At 34.8% G+C, this 23,850-nt stretch overlaps 1 protein-coding gene and 2 pseudogenes across 1 annotated transcript; all 3 read right to left on the bottom strand.

The window, feature by feature from the left end:
• On the bottom strand, positions 4,519–5,452 carry OR6C3NP (olfactory receptor family 6 subfamily C member 3N, pseudogene; annotated as a pseudogene).
• On the bottom strand, positions 13,811–14,752 carry OR6C1 (olfactory receptor family 6 subfamily C member 1). The gene is given in 1 exon segment (NM_001391779.1): positions 13,811–14,752. A coding segment is annotated over 1 exon segment (942 nt).
• Positions 22,305–23,157, bottom strand: OR6C342P (olfactory receptor family 6 subfamily C member 342, pseudogene; annotated as a pseudogene).

Here is a 23,850-nt window from a genome sequence, read left to right as displayed (position 1 = left end):
TATAGATCACTCCATCCAAAAATAGCAGAATATACATTCTTCTCAAGTACACATGGGACATTCTCAAGGATAGACCACATGTTGGGAAACAAGGCAAGCCTCAATAAATTCAAGAAGGTTTAAATAATAGCAAGCATCTTTTCAAACCGCAATGATATGAAACTAGAAATTAACTATAAGAAAAAATGCTGAGAAAGGGACAAAGATGTGGAAACTAAACAGCATGCTACTGAACAAAGAATGGATTATTGAAGAAGTTAAAAGAGAGATCCAAAAATATGTGGAGATGAAAATGAAAACATTCCATACCAACTCATATGGGATGCAGCAAAAGCAGTCCTAAGAGGAAAATTCATCCCAATACAGACCCACCTTAACAAACAAGAAAAATCCCAAATAAGCAATGTTTTTACCTGAATTAGAAAAAGAAGAACAAAGCCCAAAGTGAGTAGAAGGAGGGAAATCATAAAAATCAGAAGGGAAACAAATGCAATGGAAACAAAAAAGACAGTAGAAAGGATCAACGAAACAAAGAGCCAGTTCTTTGAGAAGATGAACAAAATTGACAAACCCCCTAGCCAGACTTACAAAGAAAATGAGAGGGAAAGCTCAGATAAATAAAATTAGAAATGAAAGAGAAATTACAATGGATACCACAAAAATACAAATGATTATGAAAGAATACTATGAAAAGCTATATGCCAAAAAATTGGACAGTCTAGAAGAAATGGATAAATTCTTATACACTTCTCAACCTCCCAAAGCTAAATCAGGAAGAAATAGATAATCTGAATAGACCAATCACAACTAATGAGATTGAAACAGTAACCAAAACATCCCAAAAAACAAAAGCCAAGGACCAGATGGCTTCCCTGGTGAATTCAACCAAACATTCAAAGAGAACTCAATACTTACCCTTCTCAAAATACTCCAAAATTTTAGCGAAGACGGAACACTCCCTAACATGTTCTATGAGACCAACATCACCCTGATACCAAAGCCTGAGAAGAACAACAAAAAAAAGGAAAACTACATGCCAATATCTCTGATGAGCATAAATGCAAAAATTCTAAACAAAATATTGGCAACCCGAATACCTCAATACATCAAAAAGCTCATACACCACGATCAAGTGGGATTTATTCCAGGTCCACAGGGATGGTTCTACATCTGCAAATTAGTCAGTGTGATACACCATGTTAAAATGAGGAATAAAAGCGACATGATCATCTGAAGAGATGCAGAGAAACCATTTGACAAGATCCAACAACCATTTATGATAAAAACTCTTAACAAAATGGGGATAGGAGGAAATTATCTCAACATAATAAAGGCAGTGTATGACAAATACAGAGCCAACATCACACTCGATGGGGAAAACTGAAAGCCATCCCTTTGAGAACAGGAACAAGGTTGTGTTGGGAGCCGGCCCAGTGGCTCAGTGGTTAAGTTCGCACATACCACTTCTCAGTGGCCTGGGGTTCGCCGGTTCAGATCCTGTGTGCGGACATGGCACCACTTGGCAAAAGCCATGCTGTGGTAGGTGTCCCACGTATAAAGTAGAGGAAGATGGGCATGGATGTTACCTCAGGGCCAGTCTTCCTCAGCAAAAAGAGGAGGATTGGCAGTAGTTAGCTCAGGGCTAATCGTCCTCAAAAAAAATAAGAAGAAGAACAGGAACAAGACAAGGGTGCCTACTCTCACCACTCTGATTCAACATTTTACTGGAGGTTTTGGACAGAGCAATTAGGCAAGAAAAAGGAATAAAAGGAATCCAAATGGGAAAGGAAGAAGTGAAACTCTGTTTGCAGACCCTAAAGAAACCATTGGAAAACTATTAGAAATAATCAACAACTAGGGTAAATTTGAAGCCTACAAATTCACCTTACAACAATCAGTTGCATTTCTATACCCAACAATGAACCAACATAAAGTGAACTCAAGAATACAATCCCATTTACAATTGCAACAAAAAGAATAAAACATCTAGGAATAAACTTAACCAAGGAGGTGAAAGATCTATACAATGAAAACTATAAGACATTATTGAATCAAAACTACCCTAAGATATCACCTTACACCTGTTAAAATGTCTATAATCACTAAGACAAAAAAATAACAAACGTTGGAGAGGTTGTGAAGAAGAAGCAGCCCTCATTCACTGCTGGTGGGAATGCAAACAATTGCAGCCACTATGGTAAACAGTATGGAAATCTCTCAAAAAACTAAAAACAGAAATACTATACGACCCAACTATCCCACTACTGGGTATCTATCCACAGAACATGAAATCGACAATTCAAAGTGACTTATGCACCCGTATGTTCATTGCAGCATTTTTCACAATAGCCAAGACAGAGAAGCATCGAATGCTTCTGACAAATGTGCTCATTGACTGATGATTGGATAAAGAAGATGTGGTATATATATATATATATATATATATATATATATATATATATACACACAATGGAATGACATTGAGCCATACAAAAGATGAAATTGTCCCATTTGCAACAACATGGATAGACCTTGAGGGTATAATGTTAAGCGAAATAAGCCAGACAGAGAAAGACAGACACCAGATGATTTCACTCGTATGTAGAAGATAAACAAACACGCGAACAAAGAGAAAAGTTCAGTGGTGACCAGGAGAAGGGGGACAGGGGCAGGGCACAGGGGGTGAAGGAGAGCACCCATATGGTGACAGACAAGTAATAATGAACAACTGAAATTCCACAATGTTGTAAACTATTATGAACTCAGTAAAAAAAAATCATCTATGTCTTTGTATGGTTTGATGCCTATTCTTTGTATTCCTGAAGTGTATCCTATATGAATGTACCCCAAACGTTTAGTCATTCACCTTTTGAATAACATGCTAATTGCTTCCATTGTTTCCCAATTAAATATAAAGCTTATATAAAAATTTGCATCCAGGTGTTATGTGATGTCTAATTTCTTTTACCTTTATTATTTTCCTTCTCACTGATGAAATTTGTGTTCTCCCAAGAACTCCTCCTCTTGAGGGAGCCTGACTCTTACAGCACTTTCCACTGTACTCACTGGGTATTCCCTGTTGGTGTGGTGGTAATGTTGGGGGTGCCAGAACAGTCTATCTTCCAAATAAATTTCAGCTTTTTAGTGGCCTTTGTCTCTGCACTGTGCTCTTTACAAGAGTTTCTCCAGTGGTGTATCTTTTTATTCCCTGGCTTCTACTCCCTTCCCTGGCTATAGCATTGCCAATCTGTTTCCTTGAAGGCATGACACCTGTTCACTTCTTTTTCTCTCCTCTTGGGTGAAACAGGGAGGTTAACAGGGAATGGAGCACAAGGATGTTCTTCCTTCAGATGGGAATAAGCACTGGCAAATTCTTTCCCCCCCAGGTTTGACTAGGCCCCAGAATCTCTAGGTGAACTGAATGGTGATCATCTTTCCTGTAAAAATTTTAAAAGTTTAAAAAGACTGGGAGAAGTGGTTGCTTTTTCAAGTGTGTAGATATCAACATGAAGTTACAAGGGACATGAAAAAACAGAGAAAAGTGGCCCAATCAGAGAAAGAATAAATAAATCTCCATAAACAGACTCTAAAGAAAGAGAGCTATGTGAACAGCTGACAAAGAATTCAAAATAACTGTCATAAAGATGCTCAATGAGTTCAGGAAAGAGGCATGTGTTTTAGTTTTATTTCATTTATTTTGAATTTTTTAAAATATATAAACAAACACATGGACAAAGAAAATAGCTCAGTGGTTACCAGGGTGGAAGGCGGGCACACGGGGTAAAGGGGCACATTTCTGTGGTGACAGACAAGAAATAATGTACAACTGAAATTTCACAATGATGTAAATTATTATGAATCTCAAAAAAATAGAAATATAAAAAATAAATCTAAAAAAATGATTAATTCCTAAAAAATAATTGAAAACATGGAAATTCTATAAATAATACTTCATATCATGACCAATATTTATCTTGAAAGTATGCACTAAACTTCGCAAAGTATACAGCTCTACAGTTAAAGTGCAATGCACTAGGACATATTACCTCAAGGACTGAATTTAATATACAAGAATACAGATCATGCAGACTCTTTAAACATTAAAAAATTACCAATGTTCATTTTGAAAATACACAAGAAATGACACACTAGTTTTGAAACTCTACATTTGAAGTACAACGTGATATCATATGTACCTTTTAGTGATTGATATTAACAGAATTAAAACTATTTTTTACTTTATACTATAGAGTCAGTATTAAAGAAATACATGTCACTTCCAGAAAATTCTATAGGAGAAATAAATTTTTCTATATTTTTGAATAAGTCAATAAACAATGCACTGGAGAAACTTGGGTATAGAAGTGAAAAAAATGGACTGGGAAAATATTAAATCAACTGTAACACGGCATATAAAGAGGCTATAAAGAACAAGCATAGTTATGCAGATATTTAGGAATTTCAAGATTTTAACTAAATGCTCTGTAGAATGTCCTTCATTTTCTACAAAAAAGCAATTCATTTAGTTGCAGAAAACACTACTTTATGGACGACACCTTTGAAAGCTTGTTTTACTTGCTGGTTTCTCAGGGTGTAAATGAAGGGATTGAGCATGGGGGCCACAGAGGTATTCAGAATAGCTACTCCTTTTGTCAATGATGCCTCTTTCTTTGTAGTGGCATTGGCACAAATGAATATACAGCTTCCATAAGAAATGGAAATGACAATCATGTGAGAAGAACAAGTGGAGAAAGCCTTTCTTCTCTGACTGGCAGATGGGATTCTCAAAATAGTTCTGATAATGTACATGTAAGATAAAACCACTAAAGCCAAAGTGAATAGCAAAGTAGCCAAAGCAAAGTAAAAACCAATTACTTCTAGGAGCCAGGTATCTGAGCAAGACAGTGTAAAAGGGGAAAATAGTCACATGCAAAGTGATCAATGACATTGGAAGCACAGTAATCTAGCTGGTGGAGAAGCATAAGAGGTGGGAAAACGGTCAGAAACCCGCCCAGCCACGCGCAGAGCACAAGCAGGCTGCAGAGTTTCCTGTTCATGATGGTTGTGTAGTGAAGGGGCTTGCAGATGGCAACGTAGCAGACATAGGACATGACGGTTAGGATGTAAAATTCAGTCACCCCCATGAAAATAAAGAAAAATAGTTGGGCTGCACTGTTGTAATAGGAAATAGTCTTATCCCTGGTGATAACTGCCCCCAGAAATCTAGGGACACATACAGTTGTGAATGAGATTTCTAAGAAAGAGAAGTTCTGGAGGAAGAAATACCTAGGCGTCTGTAGATGGGAGTCCACCAAGGTGAGGGTGATGACAGTCAGGTTTCCAGTGACACTCAATACATACGTGATCAACAATAAAAGGAAAATCAGAATCTGAAGGTCAGGATCCTCGTAAAGGCCTAGGAGGATAACTCTGTGATCTCTATGTGGTTCATTCCCCTCTCTCCCTCTCTCCTTTTTTCTTCTTTTAAAGCTATTTAGGTGGAAAGAGTACTTAATAGAGGAATGAAGAGTATCATTCATCAGGATCAATAGCATCATCATTGATGTAATTCTAAAACATTTTCTACAATTCATACCAAATATATTTCCTTTTGACGATATTGTTTGCATTATCTTTTAATATATATTTGTGAGTCCTGCTGTTTACTAGTTCTCTTATTTTCAATCCATCAGGGGAACTTAGGAAACCTTCATCCAATAAGTCACATCATTGAGAAATGGCAAATAAAATCAATATTTCTTGCTCTGTCCAGTTTATGCAAATTATTATATTTTGTTGAAACAATCATATATAATACGCATTTTTCTTTATTTTTTCTCATGTATTTATTAGAGGATACCACCACCTAAAAACAGACATGAATGATTTTAATTCCGTCAAAAGGTAAAAGTGAAACTTACAAGGTTAAAGTAACAACCCATTACATTTTTTATGATATAAGAAATCAATTAATGATTTTCTTAGCAAATAAAATAGATTTTTATTTTTAATTATTAATTTTATTTTAATATCAATATTTATGTGTATAATTATCAAGATAATATTAGAATATTCTATACATATTATATAGTAATATATACATTTACTGTAAGATATAATAAATTACCCACTTACTGTATTTAACAAATAGAAGACATATTCACCTATTGCTTTGTCTTGTAATTCCATGAATATCATAAATGTTTGATATCTTCTGTGATTTGTTAGAAATGTATATATAGAAATATTTTTATGTCTAAGCTTAAAGAAACATGCACTATTTATCTATTTTTAATTTTGCAATGAAGCACAAATTGGAAAAGTAACACCTTGCCTCAGATCTTAGCAAATCTGTCACCCAGATTGTAGCCCAGTGCATTTTCCATTTGAACATACTTCTTTCCGAGCTATTAAGCTTTATGAAAAAAATGTTTTGGGGCCAGGCTTGTTGCCTCATTCTGTATGCTCAGCTTTGGCTGCCTGGGTTTTCAGGTTTGGATCCTGGGCACAAACCTACATCACTCACCAGCCATTCTGTGGTGGGGTCCCACTTACAAAATAGAGGAAGATTGGCACAGATGTTAGCTCAGAGCTAATTTTTCTCAAGCAAAAAAAATAAAATAAAGAGGAAGGCTGGCAACCGATGTTAACTCAGGGTGTACGTGCCTCGGCAAAAAAAAAAAAAAAAAAGTTTTCTCTCCTTGTAATTCTGCCTCACATTTATCTTGTACATAAGACATCTGATCCATTAGGATATTTCAGAAATGTATAAGAAAACCTCTTTCATTCATCCTAACCTGTTAAGTTAATTCCCAGCTGTGCTTGATATGCCAAGCTGTAGATTTGGCTTGCTAAAATTGGGACAGTTATCTCCTCCATATTTTAGATAGTCAAATTTCTACTGTGAGGGATAGAATGTAAAATCAATGCTTTTCTGCCAGGCACTAGCAAAATTCACACCTGTCATATATGATTTTAGTTTTTCTCTATTTTATGATGGCTCAAGGGAAATAGTTCAGGAAATAAAAATAGGATGTCAGAAACCTTAAGAAGATGTGGAAATATACTATGGTTCTCTTTGATAATATTAATCTAGAATTTTAAGAAAGAAATATTTGAAGAGAGAACTACATCCCTGCTCTGTTACAGACCATGAGAGATTCCTACAGGCCATTCTTGGATTTCTCAGTAGCCTCCTAACTCTTCTTTATGGTGAATCTCCCTTGAGAACATTTACGTTCATCTTTGTATCCCACAGAGGATGCAAAATCTTGACTTCTACAAAATAATATTTCTGTTAATCACAATTACTTAGTATTTCAAGAGTAAAAAAAATAGATGTTAAATACATTTTCTTACAAAAATAGAACTCAATCAATAATTCTCTTTGTTGTTTATTTTATTCTCTTTGTTGTTAATCCTTAGGTTTTGTTAGTGTTGGGGCATCAAGAAGCAAGATTATGTCATAATTCTAAGTTACATAATAACTTTTACAATGCACAGGTTGTGCTCACAATTTTTTAAAATGCTATTACATAGGTTAACTAATTTAATCCTCATTACCAATAGCAATGTTTAATCGCAGTGTCAAATTTGTCCGCTTTATTGTTCATCTTGACCTTTACATTTATTTGTCATGTTTTTACCATCCCTGGTGATCTAGTAGTTAAGGTTCGGCGCTCACACAGCCACAGCCTGGTCAGACAACCGCATGACCCGTCTGTCATCTGTCTGCTGTGTATTGCTGTGCCGCTGAAAGTTATGCCGCCAGGATTTCAAATCCCAGCAGGATCGTTCGTGATGGACAGATTTCAACAGAGCTTGCAGACTAAGACAGACAAAATCAGTCCAGCCCCACAAACAAAGCTTAATTTAGCCCACTTTGGGAGATCATCCCAACCTGAGTCATCTCTTGTTCATGCCTCTGGTAAAATTTCCCAAGGTTGATATGAGAAAACTTCTGATGAACGCCCACATCATCCAAGAAAATTCCAACACTGTCACTTTTCTGCAAATCAGGCATTTAAGGGAAATCAGTCTTAGTCTTTAAGTTTAGTCTTCCTGAGGGCACATGTGTGAGATTCTCCCTTTTATATCCTCTAGTTCTATTTTAGATTGAAATTCTTTCACACTATTTGTCCCCCAGTTCTGTCAAAGTTTGCTTTAGATGCTCTGATGGTGTGTTCATATATATATTTATAAGTGTTATATCTTCTTGATGAACTGACCCTTTTCTCATTACATAATATCTTTCTTTATGTCTTGTGGCAGTTTTTGACTTTAATGCCTATTTTGTCTGATTTGAGTATAGCCAGTCACCCCACTCTCTTATCATTCCCATTTTCATAGAATATTTTTTCCATCCCTCTACTTTTAGCCTATGAGTGGGTTTCTCAGTGAAAGTGTAGAGTTGGATCTTTTTTTTAATACATTCATGTCCTTTGGTTTTGATTGCATTTTGATTTTGATTACATTAAAATCATTCTTTGTAGGGTAAGATTTACTATTGCTATTTTGTTGTTTTCTGTTTGTCATGTAGTTATTTCATCTGTGGTTCCTATTTTGCTGTCTTCTTCTGTGTTTCATTGTATTTTTTGAAGTGATATGCTTTGATTCATTTCTTTTTCTTTTCTGTATCTTCTATAGATATGTTCGTGTGTTTACCATGTGGCTTACATAGAGTATTTATAATAGTTATTTTTAGCTGATACCAACTTAAGTTTAAACACATTAAAAAACTCTACACTTTTACTTCTCCCCCCACTTTATGTTACTTATGTCATCATTTACATGTATTTATACTGTGTATCCTTAAATACATTTTTAGTTGTAGTTATTTTTAATATATTTGTTCTGTAATATATATTACAATTAAAAGTGACTTACACACCACCAATATGATAACAAAGTTTTCTGTACTTGTCTATACATTTTCCTTTAGCTACAAGTTTTATACTTTCTTATGCTATCATGTTGCTGTTTAGCATCCTATCATTTTAACTTGAAGAACTCCCTCAACCATTATTTATAAGGAGCTCTAGTGATAGTCAATTCCTTCAGCTTTTCTTTTCCTAAGAATGCCTTTCTCTCTCCTTCAGATTTGTAGGATAGTTTTGCTAGGTATGGTATTTTTGGTGGGCAGTTTACTTTCTGGTAAACACCTGTTCTCATGTTAATCACATAATAATTTTTTTCTTCTTCCTCTGGCATATGTTCTATTTGGTGTGTGCATGCCCAGAGTTATTTGGGGGTGTGCAGGGATGGTTAGTTTTATTTCCTTGTTGTCCTGTTTATTAGTGTAGGGAGAGCAGAGAAACTCAAAACTTATGCTCTTGGCAATATCTCCTCAAAATTTAACTATAATTTTTTAATAATGATTTTAAATTTTTTATTGATCATGTATATGAAGGCAACTAATTTTGCTACGTTGCTGACTTATTTCCATTTCTCATTAATTCCCTTTAGTTTCTCATGGCCTATATGTGTTCATATATTTAATATACAACAAGTCTTTTGAGTACATATCTTGTACCCAGCATTGTTTCAGATGCTTGAGAAACATTAGTCAAGAAAAATGGCAAAGGCCCCAATCCACATGAATTGGATGAAGACAAACAATGAATAACAAATACAATAAATAAGTAAAAAAAGTTAGTTTGTTAGATGGTGAAAATGCTATGAAAAAAAGACATACATTAGGTTAATCTGCAGTAGAGACAGATTGAGCATTGAATCAGTTATTTAGGACATACTCACTAAGGTAGTGATGCTTGAGCAAAGGTGTTAAGGAGCTCTGGCTGTTATATCAAGGAGATATCTGACGATAGTTTACTCTAGATCAAAAGACACTGCAAATACCATAAAACTATGTCGATAACCTTGTCATTTGCAAACAGTGACAGCCCTGGTTCTTCTTTTCCATTTCCTTAAATTGTCGTGTGAGTCTCTTTATTTGCTGCGTTCTGGATAAGCCCTCTAGTATAATATTGAAACAAAGCAGTGGTAGTGGGCATCCTTATAAAGCAGCTCCTTTAACAGAATATGCTTATAACATTTCTAATTGAGTGTAATGTTTGTTATAGGACCTTTTAAATTAAGATCTTTTTTACAAATATTTTTAAGCCTAAAACAGAATTAATAATGCAATAAATCCGTATATGCTTATCATCCATATTGCATAATCATCAGTACTTTTCCAGACTTACTTCACCCCTGTTTTTTTTCCTTTGCTAAAATATCTTAAACCAAATCTAAGGCAGCATGCTGCTTCACCATATATAGTTCTGAAACTATAGAAAGCTTTCAAACTGGATCTTGAAAGATGAGTAAGAATGGAAACTTAGGTGCAAAGGCATAGAAAAATGAATAAAATAGAATTTTTAGAATGTATTAAAAGTTGTGCATGGCAACAATAGAGTCTAAGTAAAAGTAGGAGAAGGAATGATAGCATAAGCCTTATGGCACTTTCATTATGTGCTTGGTGTTTTTCTAAATTCTTCACATGTATTAACTTATTGAAAGTTTACACAATTTTTTTCTGCTCTCTCTTGCTCACCAGGAGTGGCAGTTGAAGAGTTTCTTGTTTGGATTGATTATGTTGCAGTTTACATGCCAATTATAATATTAGGATTTAGTACCTTCAAGTTTCACTCTCGCCACGTGTATTCAACATAGTACTGATAGTCCTAGCCAGAATAATTAAACTAAATAAATAAATGGCATCTCTGTTTGCAGATGAAATGATCTTATATTTAGAAAATCTTAAAAACTCCAAAAAAGAATTGTTAGAACTAATAAATGAATCCAGTAAAGTTTCAGAGTACGAACTCAAAATTAGAAAATCAGTTGCGTTTCTATATGCTACTAATGAAGTATCTGAAAAGGAAATTAAGTAAAAATGTCAATTACAATAACACCCAAAAGAACAAAATACGTAGGAATAAAATTAACTACGCTGGTAAAAATCTTGTACACTGAAAAATGAAAAACTAATGAAAGGAGTTAAAGAAGACACAAACCAATGGAAAGACAGCCAGTGTCTTCTTTAATTCTTTTCATTGCCCAAATTCCTTTCAACACCCAAAATACGTAAAGAACTCCAACAACGAAATAGCAGAAGGCTGAAACAAACAAAAAACCCCTTATCACCTAATAAATAAATGGGCTGAAGACTTGAGTAGAGTCTTAAGTAGATATTTTTCCAAAAAAGACACAGAAATACAAGGAGGTAAATGCCCAATAGGTATATGATAGATACTCAATGTCGCTAATCTTCAAAGAAATGCAAATCAAAACCACAGTGATGTATCACTCACACTTGTCGGGATGGCTATTATCAAGAAAACAAAAGACAAGCTGGTGAGGATGTTGAGAAATTAGAATCCTTGTACATTGTTAGTGTGAATGCAAAATTGTGCAGCTGCTATGGAAAGCAGTATAGAAGGTTCTTTAAAATTTAAAAATAAAACTATCATAGGGCCGACATGGTGGCATAGTGATTAAGTTCGCACTCTCCACTTTGGTGGCCCAGGGTTCTCGGGTCTAGATCCCGTGAGTGGACATACATGCCACATGTCAGGCCATGCTGTGGTGGCATCCCACACACAAAATAGAGGAAGATTGGCACAGATGTTAGCTCAGGGACAATCTTCCTCAAACTGAAAAGGGAAGATTGGTAAGAAATGTTAGCTCACAGGCAATCTTCCTCACACACACACAAAACGACTATCAGGTTATCTAGAAATCCCATTTCTGGGTATATATTAAAATAATTGAAATCAGTGTCTCTAAGAGATATTAGCACTCCCATGTTCGTTGCAGCAGTATTCACAAATGTCAACATATGATAACAACCTAAATGCCCGTGGAAGGATAGATACAGAAAATGTGGTAAATGCATACAATGGAGTATTATTTTGCCTTAAAAATGAAGGATATCTTGTCATATGTGACAACAGGGATGAAACTTGAGAACATTTGCGCTAAGTAAAATAAGCCAATCATAAAAAGATAAATACTGTGTGGATCTACTTCTATTAGGTATCTAAAATATTCAAAGTCATAGAATCGGATGGTAGAATGTTGTTGGCAGGGGATGAGGAGGGAGAAATGGGGGAGAAGCTAATCAGTGAGCATAAAGTTTCAATTGTACAAGATAAGTAAGCCATAGAGATTTGCTGTAAAACATTGTGCCTGTAGCTAACAACATAGGATTGTGCCCTTAAAATTTTAAGTGGGTAGATCTCGTAAGTGTTCTTACCACTTTAAAAAATGTAATGTGTACATACTCACAATTATAGCAGTTAGATATAGGGAACAATATTAATAATTGCTACAATTTATTGAAAGATAATTATGCTATATGCATTCCAGATTTCTTTCTATCCCTATAGTGAGTTATGTACACCTGATTGACCTGATATTATACCGGATTTACCAATGGGGAAATATATGCTTAGAAATTATAAAAACCTCATTTGTCAACTATATGTCTTGTTTAAGATACAAACTGTACCTCAGATAGGATGAAATGAAATAGAAACCATTCATAAGTTTCCTCTAATATTTTAAATCCCCTTCAATTTTCTATCACTTTCTTTTCTTTCTCCATAAATTCTATGCTGTGTTTCTCAGTTGAATATATCGCATAACAATCATTATGAATGTTACACCACTAATTAAGATTATAGTGTATTTTTTGCTACTAAGAAGCGGTTTGTATAATTTAGAATATGTTTTAGTATCCATTAATTCTTTTTTCAGCTTGACACGCACACAGACACACACATACAGCTTTTCAAGATACTTTAGGTACTTATTAATGCCTTATGTAGAATGAATTAAGGAGTATTTTAACAGATGAAATCCTCAATTTATATAAAATGGAAAATTTTGCTTGTTATGAAGTTTTTATTAAAAAACAAACCTAAATGATTTTGTTTAGGTGTAAAATAATTTGGATACATGCCTGGTTTCAAACTAGTCCAAATCTTGACGAGAAACTGTACATGAATATATATGAGCTTATTATATATATGTATATATAAGCTTATTCAGGAGGAAGAGCTTATTTTCTATGGAATTATAGAAAGTGAACTCATCCTACATATCTGAAATACCTATTTCGTCACTGTTTTCTACAGTTTGTATGCATGTATGCATATATGCACCAATAGCTATTGAGTTATTATGGCATTGGGAAATATGGAGATGTATTTTGCGCCATTTCTACAAAAGGATATATTGTTAAAGGCCTGTGCATTTTTTTATCAATAGGAAAATTATATGGACACATTCTATTAAAGTTAGTGACAGGTAATGTGTCTTGGTTTTTAAATGAAATTATTTATATTTTTCAATCAATTATGTGGCATTTATGTTTTTTTCCTGGAGAAACTGTGAGATAGTTAAGAGAATTTCTGTCAAATGTAAATGAAAGTCACAAAATTATATTTTCTGTGTAGAGTAAGTAAAATATCATATCAATATTTATACACTGTCTCTTCCATTCTTGGTGAAAATTTTTCTTTCCTAAACAAAACTCAAAATACAATTTTACTTTTTAAAATAATTATTTCTTAAGAAGCTAGAACTAAGAAAGTGTACAGAAGAATGGGAGTCAGAAAGACACAAGAAAAGTTATTAAATTAAATGAGAAATATACTAAACAAATGTGCTTGTAAAGTATAGGAAAAAAGAGAGATTGAACAAGGATGAGAGGAAGGCCATTGTGATTTGAAGAAGCTACTGAAATTTCACGTTTCTATTTTTTAAATTGCCCTGCAATGTGTCTCTAATTCATTACACTACGTCATTTCATTTGCTTGTGAAAAATAGTTTTCCTCACCATGCCCAGGAAAGCTCGCTTGACTTGCTGATTCCTTAGACTGTAAATAAAGGGGTTCAGCATGGGAGCTACTGAGATGTTTAGCACAGCAACTCCCTTGCTCAAAGATACCCTGTCTTTTGCTGAGGGTTTAATGTACATAAAAATGCAGCTGCCATAAGAGATGGAGATGACGATCATATGAGATGAACACGTGGAAAAGGCCTTTGTCCTCTGACTAGGAGAAGGAATTTTTAAAATGGTTCTGACGATATACATGTAAGACAGAAATATCAACGCCAATGTGAACATTAGAGTAAACACCGCACAGGAAAACCCCATTATCTCTAGGAATTTTGTGTCTGAACAAGAAAGTTGCAGCAGGGGAAAATAATCACAGGTAAAATGGTCAATAATATTAGACTTACAGTAATCAAGGTTTAAGAGCAACATGAGTGCAGGGAATATGATTAAGAATGAAACTAGATATGAAGAGAAGACAAGGAGTGTGCAGACTCTCCGATCCATGATGGTCATGTAATGCAGAGGTTTGCAGATGGCGATATAACGGTCATAGGACATGGCAGCTAGGAGATAAAATTCAGTGACCCCCAAGAGAATGAAAAAAAATAACTGAACAATGCAATCATTAAAGGTAATGGCTTTATCTCCTGAAATGATGGTGCCCAGAAACTTGGGTATACTGACAGTCGTGAATGAAATCTCTAATAAAGAGAAATTTCTGAGGAAGAAATACATGGGGGTCTGGAGGTGGGAATCTAGCAGGGTGAGGGTGATGATGGTCAGGTTCCCAGTGATGCTGAGCATGTAGGAGATGAGCAGGAAGACAAAGATCACCACCTGGAGCTTTGGGTCATCTGACAGTCCCAGGAGGATGAACTCTGTTATTTCTGTCTGGTTTCTCATTCTTCAGTTGTTTATTTGTTTTTCTCCTGCCAGACCTATGGGAGAAAGTGCAAAGAACAAATTTGTAGAGTGACTTGACAAATACTCAAGTGTGGAGCCATAATGTGGCTGAAATAGTATGTCATTTCACCTGCAGGGGAAATGTAAAGCAAATTGATAATGACAATGATCTTCTGATTTCCTCTGTTTTACAGGTGAAAAGTTTTTGGTTGAGGCAGCCTTTAAAAATTCAGTATCACAAAGCTTGAAGTGGTCTGGCAGCGATTTGTTCCTAGACTTTTCTGACCTCAAATATTACCTGTGAACTCTCAGAGATGTGTCCAGAAGCTTCCTTCCCTCTGAGAACCACCTTTGTGCTATTGCTCCAATCCGTATACAACTTTCCCTGTCAATGTAAGTTAAACGTTCAGTTACAGGGTCCAGCCCGGTGGCATAGTGGTTAAGTTTGGCACACTCCACTACAGTGGCCTGGGTTTGTGGGTTCACTGGCCAGACCTACGCCACTCATCAAGAGAGGATTTTCACAGCGTCCCACACACAAAATAGAGGAAAGATGGGACGTAGATGTCAGCTCAGGGCCTCTCTTCCTCAACCAAAAGGAGGAAGATTGGCAATAGGTGTTAGCTCAAGGCCAATCTTCCTCACCAAGAAAAAAAAGAAGTTCTACTACATTGAGTCCTCAAAAGTGGGAAGGATAGTTTATTTTTTTTTGTTTCTTTTTTATTTTTTTTTAAGATTTTATTTTTTCCTTTTTCTCCCCAAAGCCCCCCCGGCACACAGTTGTGTATTCTTTGTTGTGGGTTCTTCTAGTTGTGGCATGTGGGACGCTGCCTCAGCGTGGTCCGAAGAGCAATGCCATGTCCGCGCCCAGGATTCGAACCAACGAAACACTGGGCCGCCTGCAGCGGAGCGCGCGAACCTAACCACTCGGCCACGGGGCCAGCCCCAAGGATAGTTTATTTTTAAGTGATTATTTTGTCTTTAGCCATCTATCAACTTTTGCTAACACTCAGTTTTTCCAACTCCTACTACTACCTCGTTGGAACTCAGAAATGCTAAAGTCATTGTCATGAGTAATTTCAGATGTAGAGATAGAGGAGAGGAAGAGGTGAAAAATCATTTAAACTGGAAGGGCTTAAAATTGAGATTGAACACATTTGAATCCCTTGCAACATGTTATGACATTTCAGACTACAAATGTGTCATTTTTAGGACCAATATTTTTATCCAACTTATTTACTTTTGTATTTAAAATTATTATTATTACTACAATTATATTGAAGAATTTTTCTCAATTAAAGAGTTAGATAAATTTTCTCCAAGAAAGCTAGGGTAATGGTTTCATTTCTTTATTTGTATGTTTTTAAAATAGTAAGTTTTAATTTTTATCTTTTTAAATAAAAATTTAAATGATATTACCATAGATATTTCCATGAGGAAGAGTGAGGGTCTCTGGGTTTGAATCCAAGCCACTTACTAGGTATGAAAATCACTTAGCTCCTCCGTGCTTCATCTATAAACACACAGCTTGTTCCTCTGTATACAAGCCTATCTCATAAGGTTATCGTTAGCATTAAATGAGTTAATATACGTGAAACTTTAATAGAGATGCTTAGCACTTAATAACAGCCTTGTAAGGCTCTGTTCAGTGGAGAAAATGTTCCCCAAACTTTGGGATTAAGATGGTGCCCTGTGTAAAAAGCTGTGTACAAGGTAAATAGTAATGAATACATTTAGCACATAGAGAACCACATAGGAACGATAAGAACCCAAGAAAATGAAGTGGAATCACCTGGTTGTACAGCACCTGTCAGGCATTCTAGGCAAGCGAATTGTTCTTCCCCTATGTGTACCTGGTGACCTCTCCCACTATAGTGTGGCTGCCTTCTCCACCCCGCCACCATCCCCCGTCCCACCCACACACACAATCCACTGCTCTCATCTTCAGCTAGGATTTGATCAGCACATTTGAGGCATGTTAGGTGTTTGCAGCATGTCAACATTGCTACCAATGACCACTTCATTTCTCTGCCCCTCATTAGTAATAGGAATATTTATGAGAATGATTGCATTAAATAAAATATACGTATGTGAGTGGCAATGTGGGTAGCAGATTTCAAAGACAGCTAAAATCACCACTTTTATTATTCCTACAACACTAGGTTTAATACTCATTTATGATATCCGTAGGAATCTTATAGTCATTCTTCCCAAGCTGTGACACAGCCTGTGCTGAAATCTCCTGTGAACTCCTCCACTGCTCTGGCATTTCAGAAAGTTAGGACAGTCTTCCCTTCAAAGCTATTGCAATATAATCCAGTTCCTCATATAGTCATAGTAGATTTAAAATAAACACTTTAATTAATTAATATTGAATTTGCCATTGAATCACCTACTGCCATCATGTACAGTTCTTTATTTTATGCCAAATTCTAGGCTGTATATGACGTAGGTTGCATCTTTGTTTTATAAGATGTGTTTTCCTACTTTACCTACTTTTCAAGATATATTTATTTACTTGACCTGAATTTCCTGTAGTAAGTAAATTTCTAACAGAGGCCTGTAAAAGGAGCCAAATTTTCTGATATGTAATTTAAAAGAGAACATAATAAAATTTTATTTAGGGGCCAGCCCCGTGGCGCAGTGGTTAAGTTCACACATTCTGCTTCGGTCGCGCGGGTTCACCAGTTCATATCCCGGGTGCGGACATGGCACGGCTTGGCAAGCCATGCTGTGGCAGGCGTCCTAAATATAAAATAGAGGAAGATGGGCAAGGATGTTAGCTCTGGGCCAGCCTTCCTCAGCAAAAAAAGGAGGATTGGCAGCAGATGCTAGCTCAAGGCTAATGTTCCTCAAAAAAAATTATTTAAAAATTACTTTCCTTAAATTTCTTCACAATTCATCCACTTAATTAACTTCACTCTTGGTCAGTAACATCATTTTTCGTTCATCAAAGTTTACTTTTCATTGAAAGTACTAGTTCTTCATAACACCTTGAAGTCACGAAATGCATTCTCATCAGATAAACAAGATTTGGTTTCAATCTCAAAGTTGAAATTTCTCCAATAACTTACCAGCATTGGAGATCCAGGTTCAAAAAACAAAAGTTTATTTCGTTATTATTCCATTGTGGTCAATGTATCATCGCACTATATTTTTAATCTTGTTTCAACTTTTTTTCATATTTGTATTTCCTCGTAAGTTTCCTCCTAATTTTAACACTTTTCTGAGTAATAATACCATGGCTTGTACTTTTTACCTACTGATTAAACCTATGAAAGAATGCCTGAGAAGCTGTGAAGAAAAATTTTAGTAGATGTAGGAAGGGTTCTTGTGAGCATCACTTAAAATGAATATTTTATAGCCGCTCTTCTAGGACCAGAGAAAACAGGTTTAAAGAAACTCTGGCAAGAGATGATCCAATATCACAGAAGCAAGGTTTGTATACTGTGCTTTTATGTAAAAATGTTTATGAAAATTCAGTACATTGTATTCATTTACTAACATCAAATAAGCCTGATAAGAATTACCTGCATTCATTCGTTCATTCGTCAGCCTTTCGAGAGTAACGGCCTTCAGTGGTTAACAAGGGGCATGTGATTCCTAGAGCCTTACCCATCCCAAGGACGTAGTCATGAAGAGTATGAAGGATGTCTCCAAAAATTTAACTCATCTTTTCAGCTTTTTATTCCTGAATGCTGATCCATATTTCCCCCTGGAAGAACATGGTTTAGATTATTAAACTTTATATTTCTTTCCACCCATTTCATCAAAATCAATTCTTACTTGCCTTCTAAGAATCCCCGAGACAGACTTTTTGAGTTATCCAAAGTGAAAATTAACAATAATATTTCATATTTTTAAATAAGATGGCTACAGAGCATCGTCAAGGAGTCATTCTGAAAACACCCTAATATTTTACCCTTCCAAAATCTTACCATCAAGTTAATATTAACAATAACCCTTAGATAAACTAGATATTTATGATTTCTTTGATGTCTAAGGTGAGAAAGGGACTCTATATTAAAGGATACATTAAGTTTGAAGGACCAGAGGGTGTTCCTTCGAGAGACCTAGAGAAGAGCATTAGACTGGTTCCATTTTATTTCTGGTGTGTTTTGTTGTTATTGGTTTGCTTTTAATAATGTTTTATGTTGTACTGGGTGGAAATATCCCTTAGTAAGGCAATAACTTTGAGTCTAATTGATTCAACTTTCTCTATGTTTACTAAATTCTCTCTTCTTTTGTTAAAACTCATTAGAGTTCATTAGAAAAAATTCACAAATCCTATCTCCGAAGCAGTGTGCTTTATTGATTATATCACTCTGTTTCTTTCTACTTTGTAAGTTTTAAGAGTTGTTCCTGGCTTAGGTTAATACATTAGAGAAAAGGAAATTGTTTAATTCAATGTTGGGGGAACATCTAGTTTTGATTCATAATTACTCTAAATTTACTTTAGGCACTGCTCAATTATTCTGGGCTTTGGACCCTGATACGGTCTTTCTTAAAGAGCTTCCCTTGGCCTGAAAGAAGCAAAGACTCCTCAGGAGAAGCCAGCCAGTCTTTGGAAGGATTGTTTTATTAGACGCTTTTTACCTTTTTTTACACAATTATTTTAGATAGCTATGTTCCTGAGAAATCTGAATCGTTTATATTTCTTCATTTCAATAATGATGGACAGATTCAATTTTCAGCACTCATGCAGTGTTCGTAGAATAAAATCAATGGAAAACAGAGATCATCAAATCACATTTAATAATAATTTCAGAAGTAGTAACACTCATATCTGTTTATAGGGAATATCAACTCATAACCTCACACATTTACTTCATTTGCTATAATGTTCAGAAAAGTAAAAAAAAAAAAAAAGATTATCTTATCAAAACGCTATTAATTTCTTATTTATGACATTCTAGGGTAAATACTTATCACAGAAAGTACATGGCTTTTGCTGTCAGGGAAACATGGGTTAAAAACACAAATGGTCCACTTACTGACTTTGTGACTTTGGATGAGTTACTTAATTTCTTTAAGCTTCAGTTTTCTCTGTTTAAAATTGAGTTGAAATTTCAAGGGTGTTTTTGAGAATTAATTACAATAATGTAAATGAAAATAATCTATAAACCATGTGGCACTTAAGATTCTTTAAGGCCAGCTGTTTTATTTACTTTATTTTTTCTGTCAGTTGGAATTACTTTGGGGAGGATGTTCATATTGAGTGTAATTTAGCCAAGATATTATTTATTCTGGTGAAATACTAAGGACTTTTATATTTTATCTCATCTAGCCCTTAAAACACAGCTATGAAACTTTTATCTTTATTCCCAAATAAGCAACTAGGCTCAGAGAGGTTATGTACTTAGATATGTTCATAGCTAGCAAATGTCAAATAAAATCTCAGACAACCTGAAACTAAAATCTGTTCTCTTAAACAAAGAACTACATAGTCTATATTCAATTAGAAACACACAGAGACGTGGATAGTAGTTTCCTGCCTTTAATAGAGAATGAATAAATTGATATGATAAAGCAAAATATATTAACCCCTTTTTACACTTTTTGATATATCCACTTGCAAAATATAACTCCAATATATCCTATTTAATTTATTTGAAAGTGGAGCCGATAAATAATGAATCAATGATAAGGCTTTGGAGACTTTCTTTGCCTTCTATATGTCCGACTTACCTCTGATTTTCCTACAGGCTCATTAATACTCAGAACAGCTGGAATATAGAAAAATATTAGCAGCTGCCATTGCTGTCGTCCAGAGAAACCAGCATTTCTGAAAACATTTGCTCTCATCAAATTTGCTTTCTATTTTCAATGTTTTTGCCTTAAATTTTCCATGTTATCCAGAAGGGATACGTTTCTTTGACTACAGAGAGTAAGAAAGGAGAAAATATACAAAAGAGAAAAAAAATCACAAAGAATTTTAAAATTCTCTGGTATGATTTCTGCATAGATTTTATGTAGCAGAAGTCAGTTAATTTTTTGTCTATTCTCTCTTCCACTGGCTCAAGGGGACTAATTCAGTGAACCAAAATTGCCAGAACAGGAATGGACACAAAACACCAAGGAATACATAACATAATACACATTACTATTGAAAGTGGAAAAGGAAGCTTGAGGGACAGTGTCCAGTGAGACAGAAAAGAAAGTAACAACATGCAAACAACAACACTAAGTATGAAGTTAGTTTCTCTCAACATTATTTTTCAAACAGAGATTAGCAATGAAATATCTTAATTCCTGATGCAGATCTCTACCCAATACTCCATGCCGTTTTTTAAACTGGCAATCTGCTACACTGTACTGAGTATATTCATTAACTCCATTACATTTAATTTACCTCCCAATAACAATGTTTGGTACCATAATACTGCTAATACTTGATACATTTTTCTCCTGCTCACGCATGCTCTAGGAATGGCAGTTGAAGAGTTTCTTATTTTGATGGATCAACATTGTAATTTATATGCCAACTATAATATTAAGAGTTAGTACCTTTCCTGACTAGACTAGTAACAATATATCATGCCCAAATGGGATAATGTGAGTGAAAAAAACAATAAAATAATGCAAATCCTTCAGAAAAACTATGCCAAGGAGTTTCAAATATGCATAAAATAGAGCAAATACAAGTTTTCTGTTTATTTATTTAGTTTTGTTTTTTTCAAATCAGGCTACCATATTGGCTATTATAGCTCAAGACCTCTGGCAAATTACTCAATTTTTCTGAGCATCAATTTACATATTTGTAAAAAAAAGATAATCACATCTAGTTTGCTATATAACTCTGAAGATTAAATAAGATCTGGTATAGAACATACCTAGTTCCAAATATGGCATAGAATAAATGCTCTCCCTAGAAGAGATATTATTTATGAAATCCCTATCAAACATCCAGGAGGCAGAAGAGTAATGGTAGCTGCCTAAATATTCTTCTTTTACATATTTTTTTTAAAAAATAAAGATAAAAAAAGAGAGTATATAAAATAAGACACAACATATGATTTCAGTATAACTAAGAAATATGTGATGTTATGAACTTCAAATTATTTGTAAGTAGGAAAATAAATATCCAAGTCCATCAGATGAGTGAGAAGAATTGAACAGATACTACAGATAGTGTATAAAAATATAGTTGTTGCAGATATTTAATTTATTTCATATTTCATATAAACTTAAGAAATTGTTGTATTAGTTAAAAGGAGAAAATATTTAAGAATGAGGTAATTAAAACAGTGTACACTCCTTTAGCCATCAGCGTATAAAATATTTTTATTATTCAGGAAATTAGCAAAGAGACTTATGCTCTATAGTCATTGGTTGTCTATTCAGAATTGTAAATCAGTGATTACATACAACCTACAGATAGCTTGAAAGGAACACAAGATAGTCAATTTTAGGTTAAAAAAACAGCTTAAGAAAATAATCTCAGCGTTGCAGGTGTCTGTGAGATGGACATAGGAGGATATTGTAGAAGTTAAAACTCATTTTTCCTTTATTGCCTCTTCACAATGACGTTCATTCATGCTCACACATGCTTTCATTTGTTTCTAGAAAACACTACTTTATGAACCAAGTTGTTGAAACCTTGTTTTACTTGCTGATTCCTCAAGGTGTAAATAAAAGGGTTCAACATTGGGGCAATTGAACTGTTGAGAATAGCTACTCCTTTGGTCAATGATGCTCTTTCTTTGGCTGAAGGCTTGACATACATGAATATACAGCTTCCATAGGAGATAGAAATGAGAATCATGTGAGAGGAGCTTGTGCAAAAAGCCTTTTTCCTCTGACTAGCAGACAGGATTCCCAGAATGGTGCTAATGATGCGCAGGTAGGACAGAATCACTAACGCTACTGTGAACAGCAGAGTAACAAATGCAAAATAAAAGCCAGTCATCTCTATTAAGCCACGTATGTGAGCACAAGAGTTGTAAAATGGGGAAATATTCACAAGAGAAGTGATCAATTACATTGGAAGCACAGAAATCTAACTGGAGGATAAGTATGAGCAAAGGGAAAATAGTAAGAAAATTTTCTAGCCATGAACTAAAGACAAGTAGGGTGCAGATTTTCTTATTCAGGATGGTGATGTGATGGAGAGGCTTACGGATGGCAACATGACGATCATAGGACATGACAGCTAAAAGAAAAAAATCAGAGACACCCGTGGAGATGGTGAAAAAGTAATTGAGCTAAACGGTTGTTATAGGAAATGGTCTTGACTCTAGTAACCATTCCCCACAAAAATCTCTGGATAGAAACACTGGTGAATCTAATCTCCAAGAAGGAGAAATTCCAGAGGAAGTAATACACAGGAGTCTTTAGCCTGTACAAATTTTCTGAGTTGAACCACACCATCAAAAAGGTAAAACATAAGGATAGGCTCTGAAAACACATATTGCAACCGATAAGATATACCAAGGGTTTATATCCATAACACAAAGGTATATCCTGCTAATAAATAGGATCACATAAACACAATGAAAAGTAAACACAAGTTATGAATAGGCAATTCATAGATGAGAAATAGAAATATTAAAATGTCCAGTCTCTATTAGTTGGAGTATATGAAATTCAAAAGAATATATAATATGTATACACTAAGCCCTTACTATGCTGTAACTACTCTGCTAAGCACTTTTATACATTATCTCATTTGATCTTTATAATATCCTATGAGTTAGTAGTATTGGTCTTCATGTCTTTTGAGTAGAGAAACTGATGATCAGAAAGATTAAAAAATTTTAGAATTTACAATGATATTGAATCTCTTTAACCTCAAAACCCAGGCACTGTGATTGGGTCTTTATGATACTGTCTTTATCATTAAATGAATTGTGGCATCATTTTTGTCTCTCTGTTTGCAAAACTTGTAAACAAGTTTATCCAGTGTTGCTTAGGATATACTGAAAGGACTTGTCTAGGGGAGGAAAATTTTGATATGTTGTGTTTTTATTTTCATTTACTTCAAGATATTCTTAATCTTGCCTTGAGAATTTCTGTTTCCCCATGGATAATTTAGAATTATATTGCTTAATCCCAAATATTAGTACATTTTCTAGATATATTCAATTATTTAGTTTTAG

Source organism: Equus caballus, chromosome 6 (assembly GCF_041296265.1).
Source record: "Equus caballus isolate H_3958 breed thoroughbred chromosome 6, TB-T2T, whole genome shotgun sequence".
NCBI classification, from domain to species: domain Eukaryota; kingdom Metazoa; phylum Chordata; class Mammalia; order Perissodactyla; family Equidae; genus Equus; species Equus caballus.
Note: the sequence above shows the minus strand (reverse complement) of the source record. Positions and strands in the feature narration are given on the sequence as shown.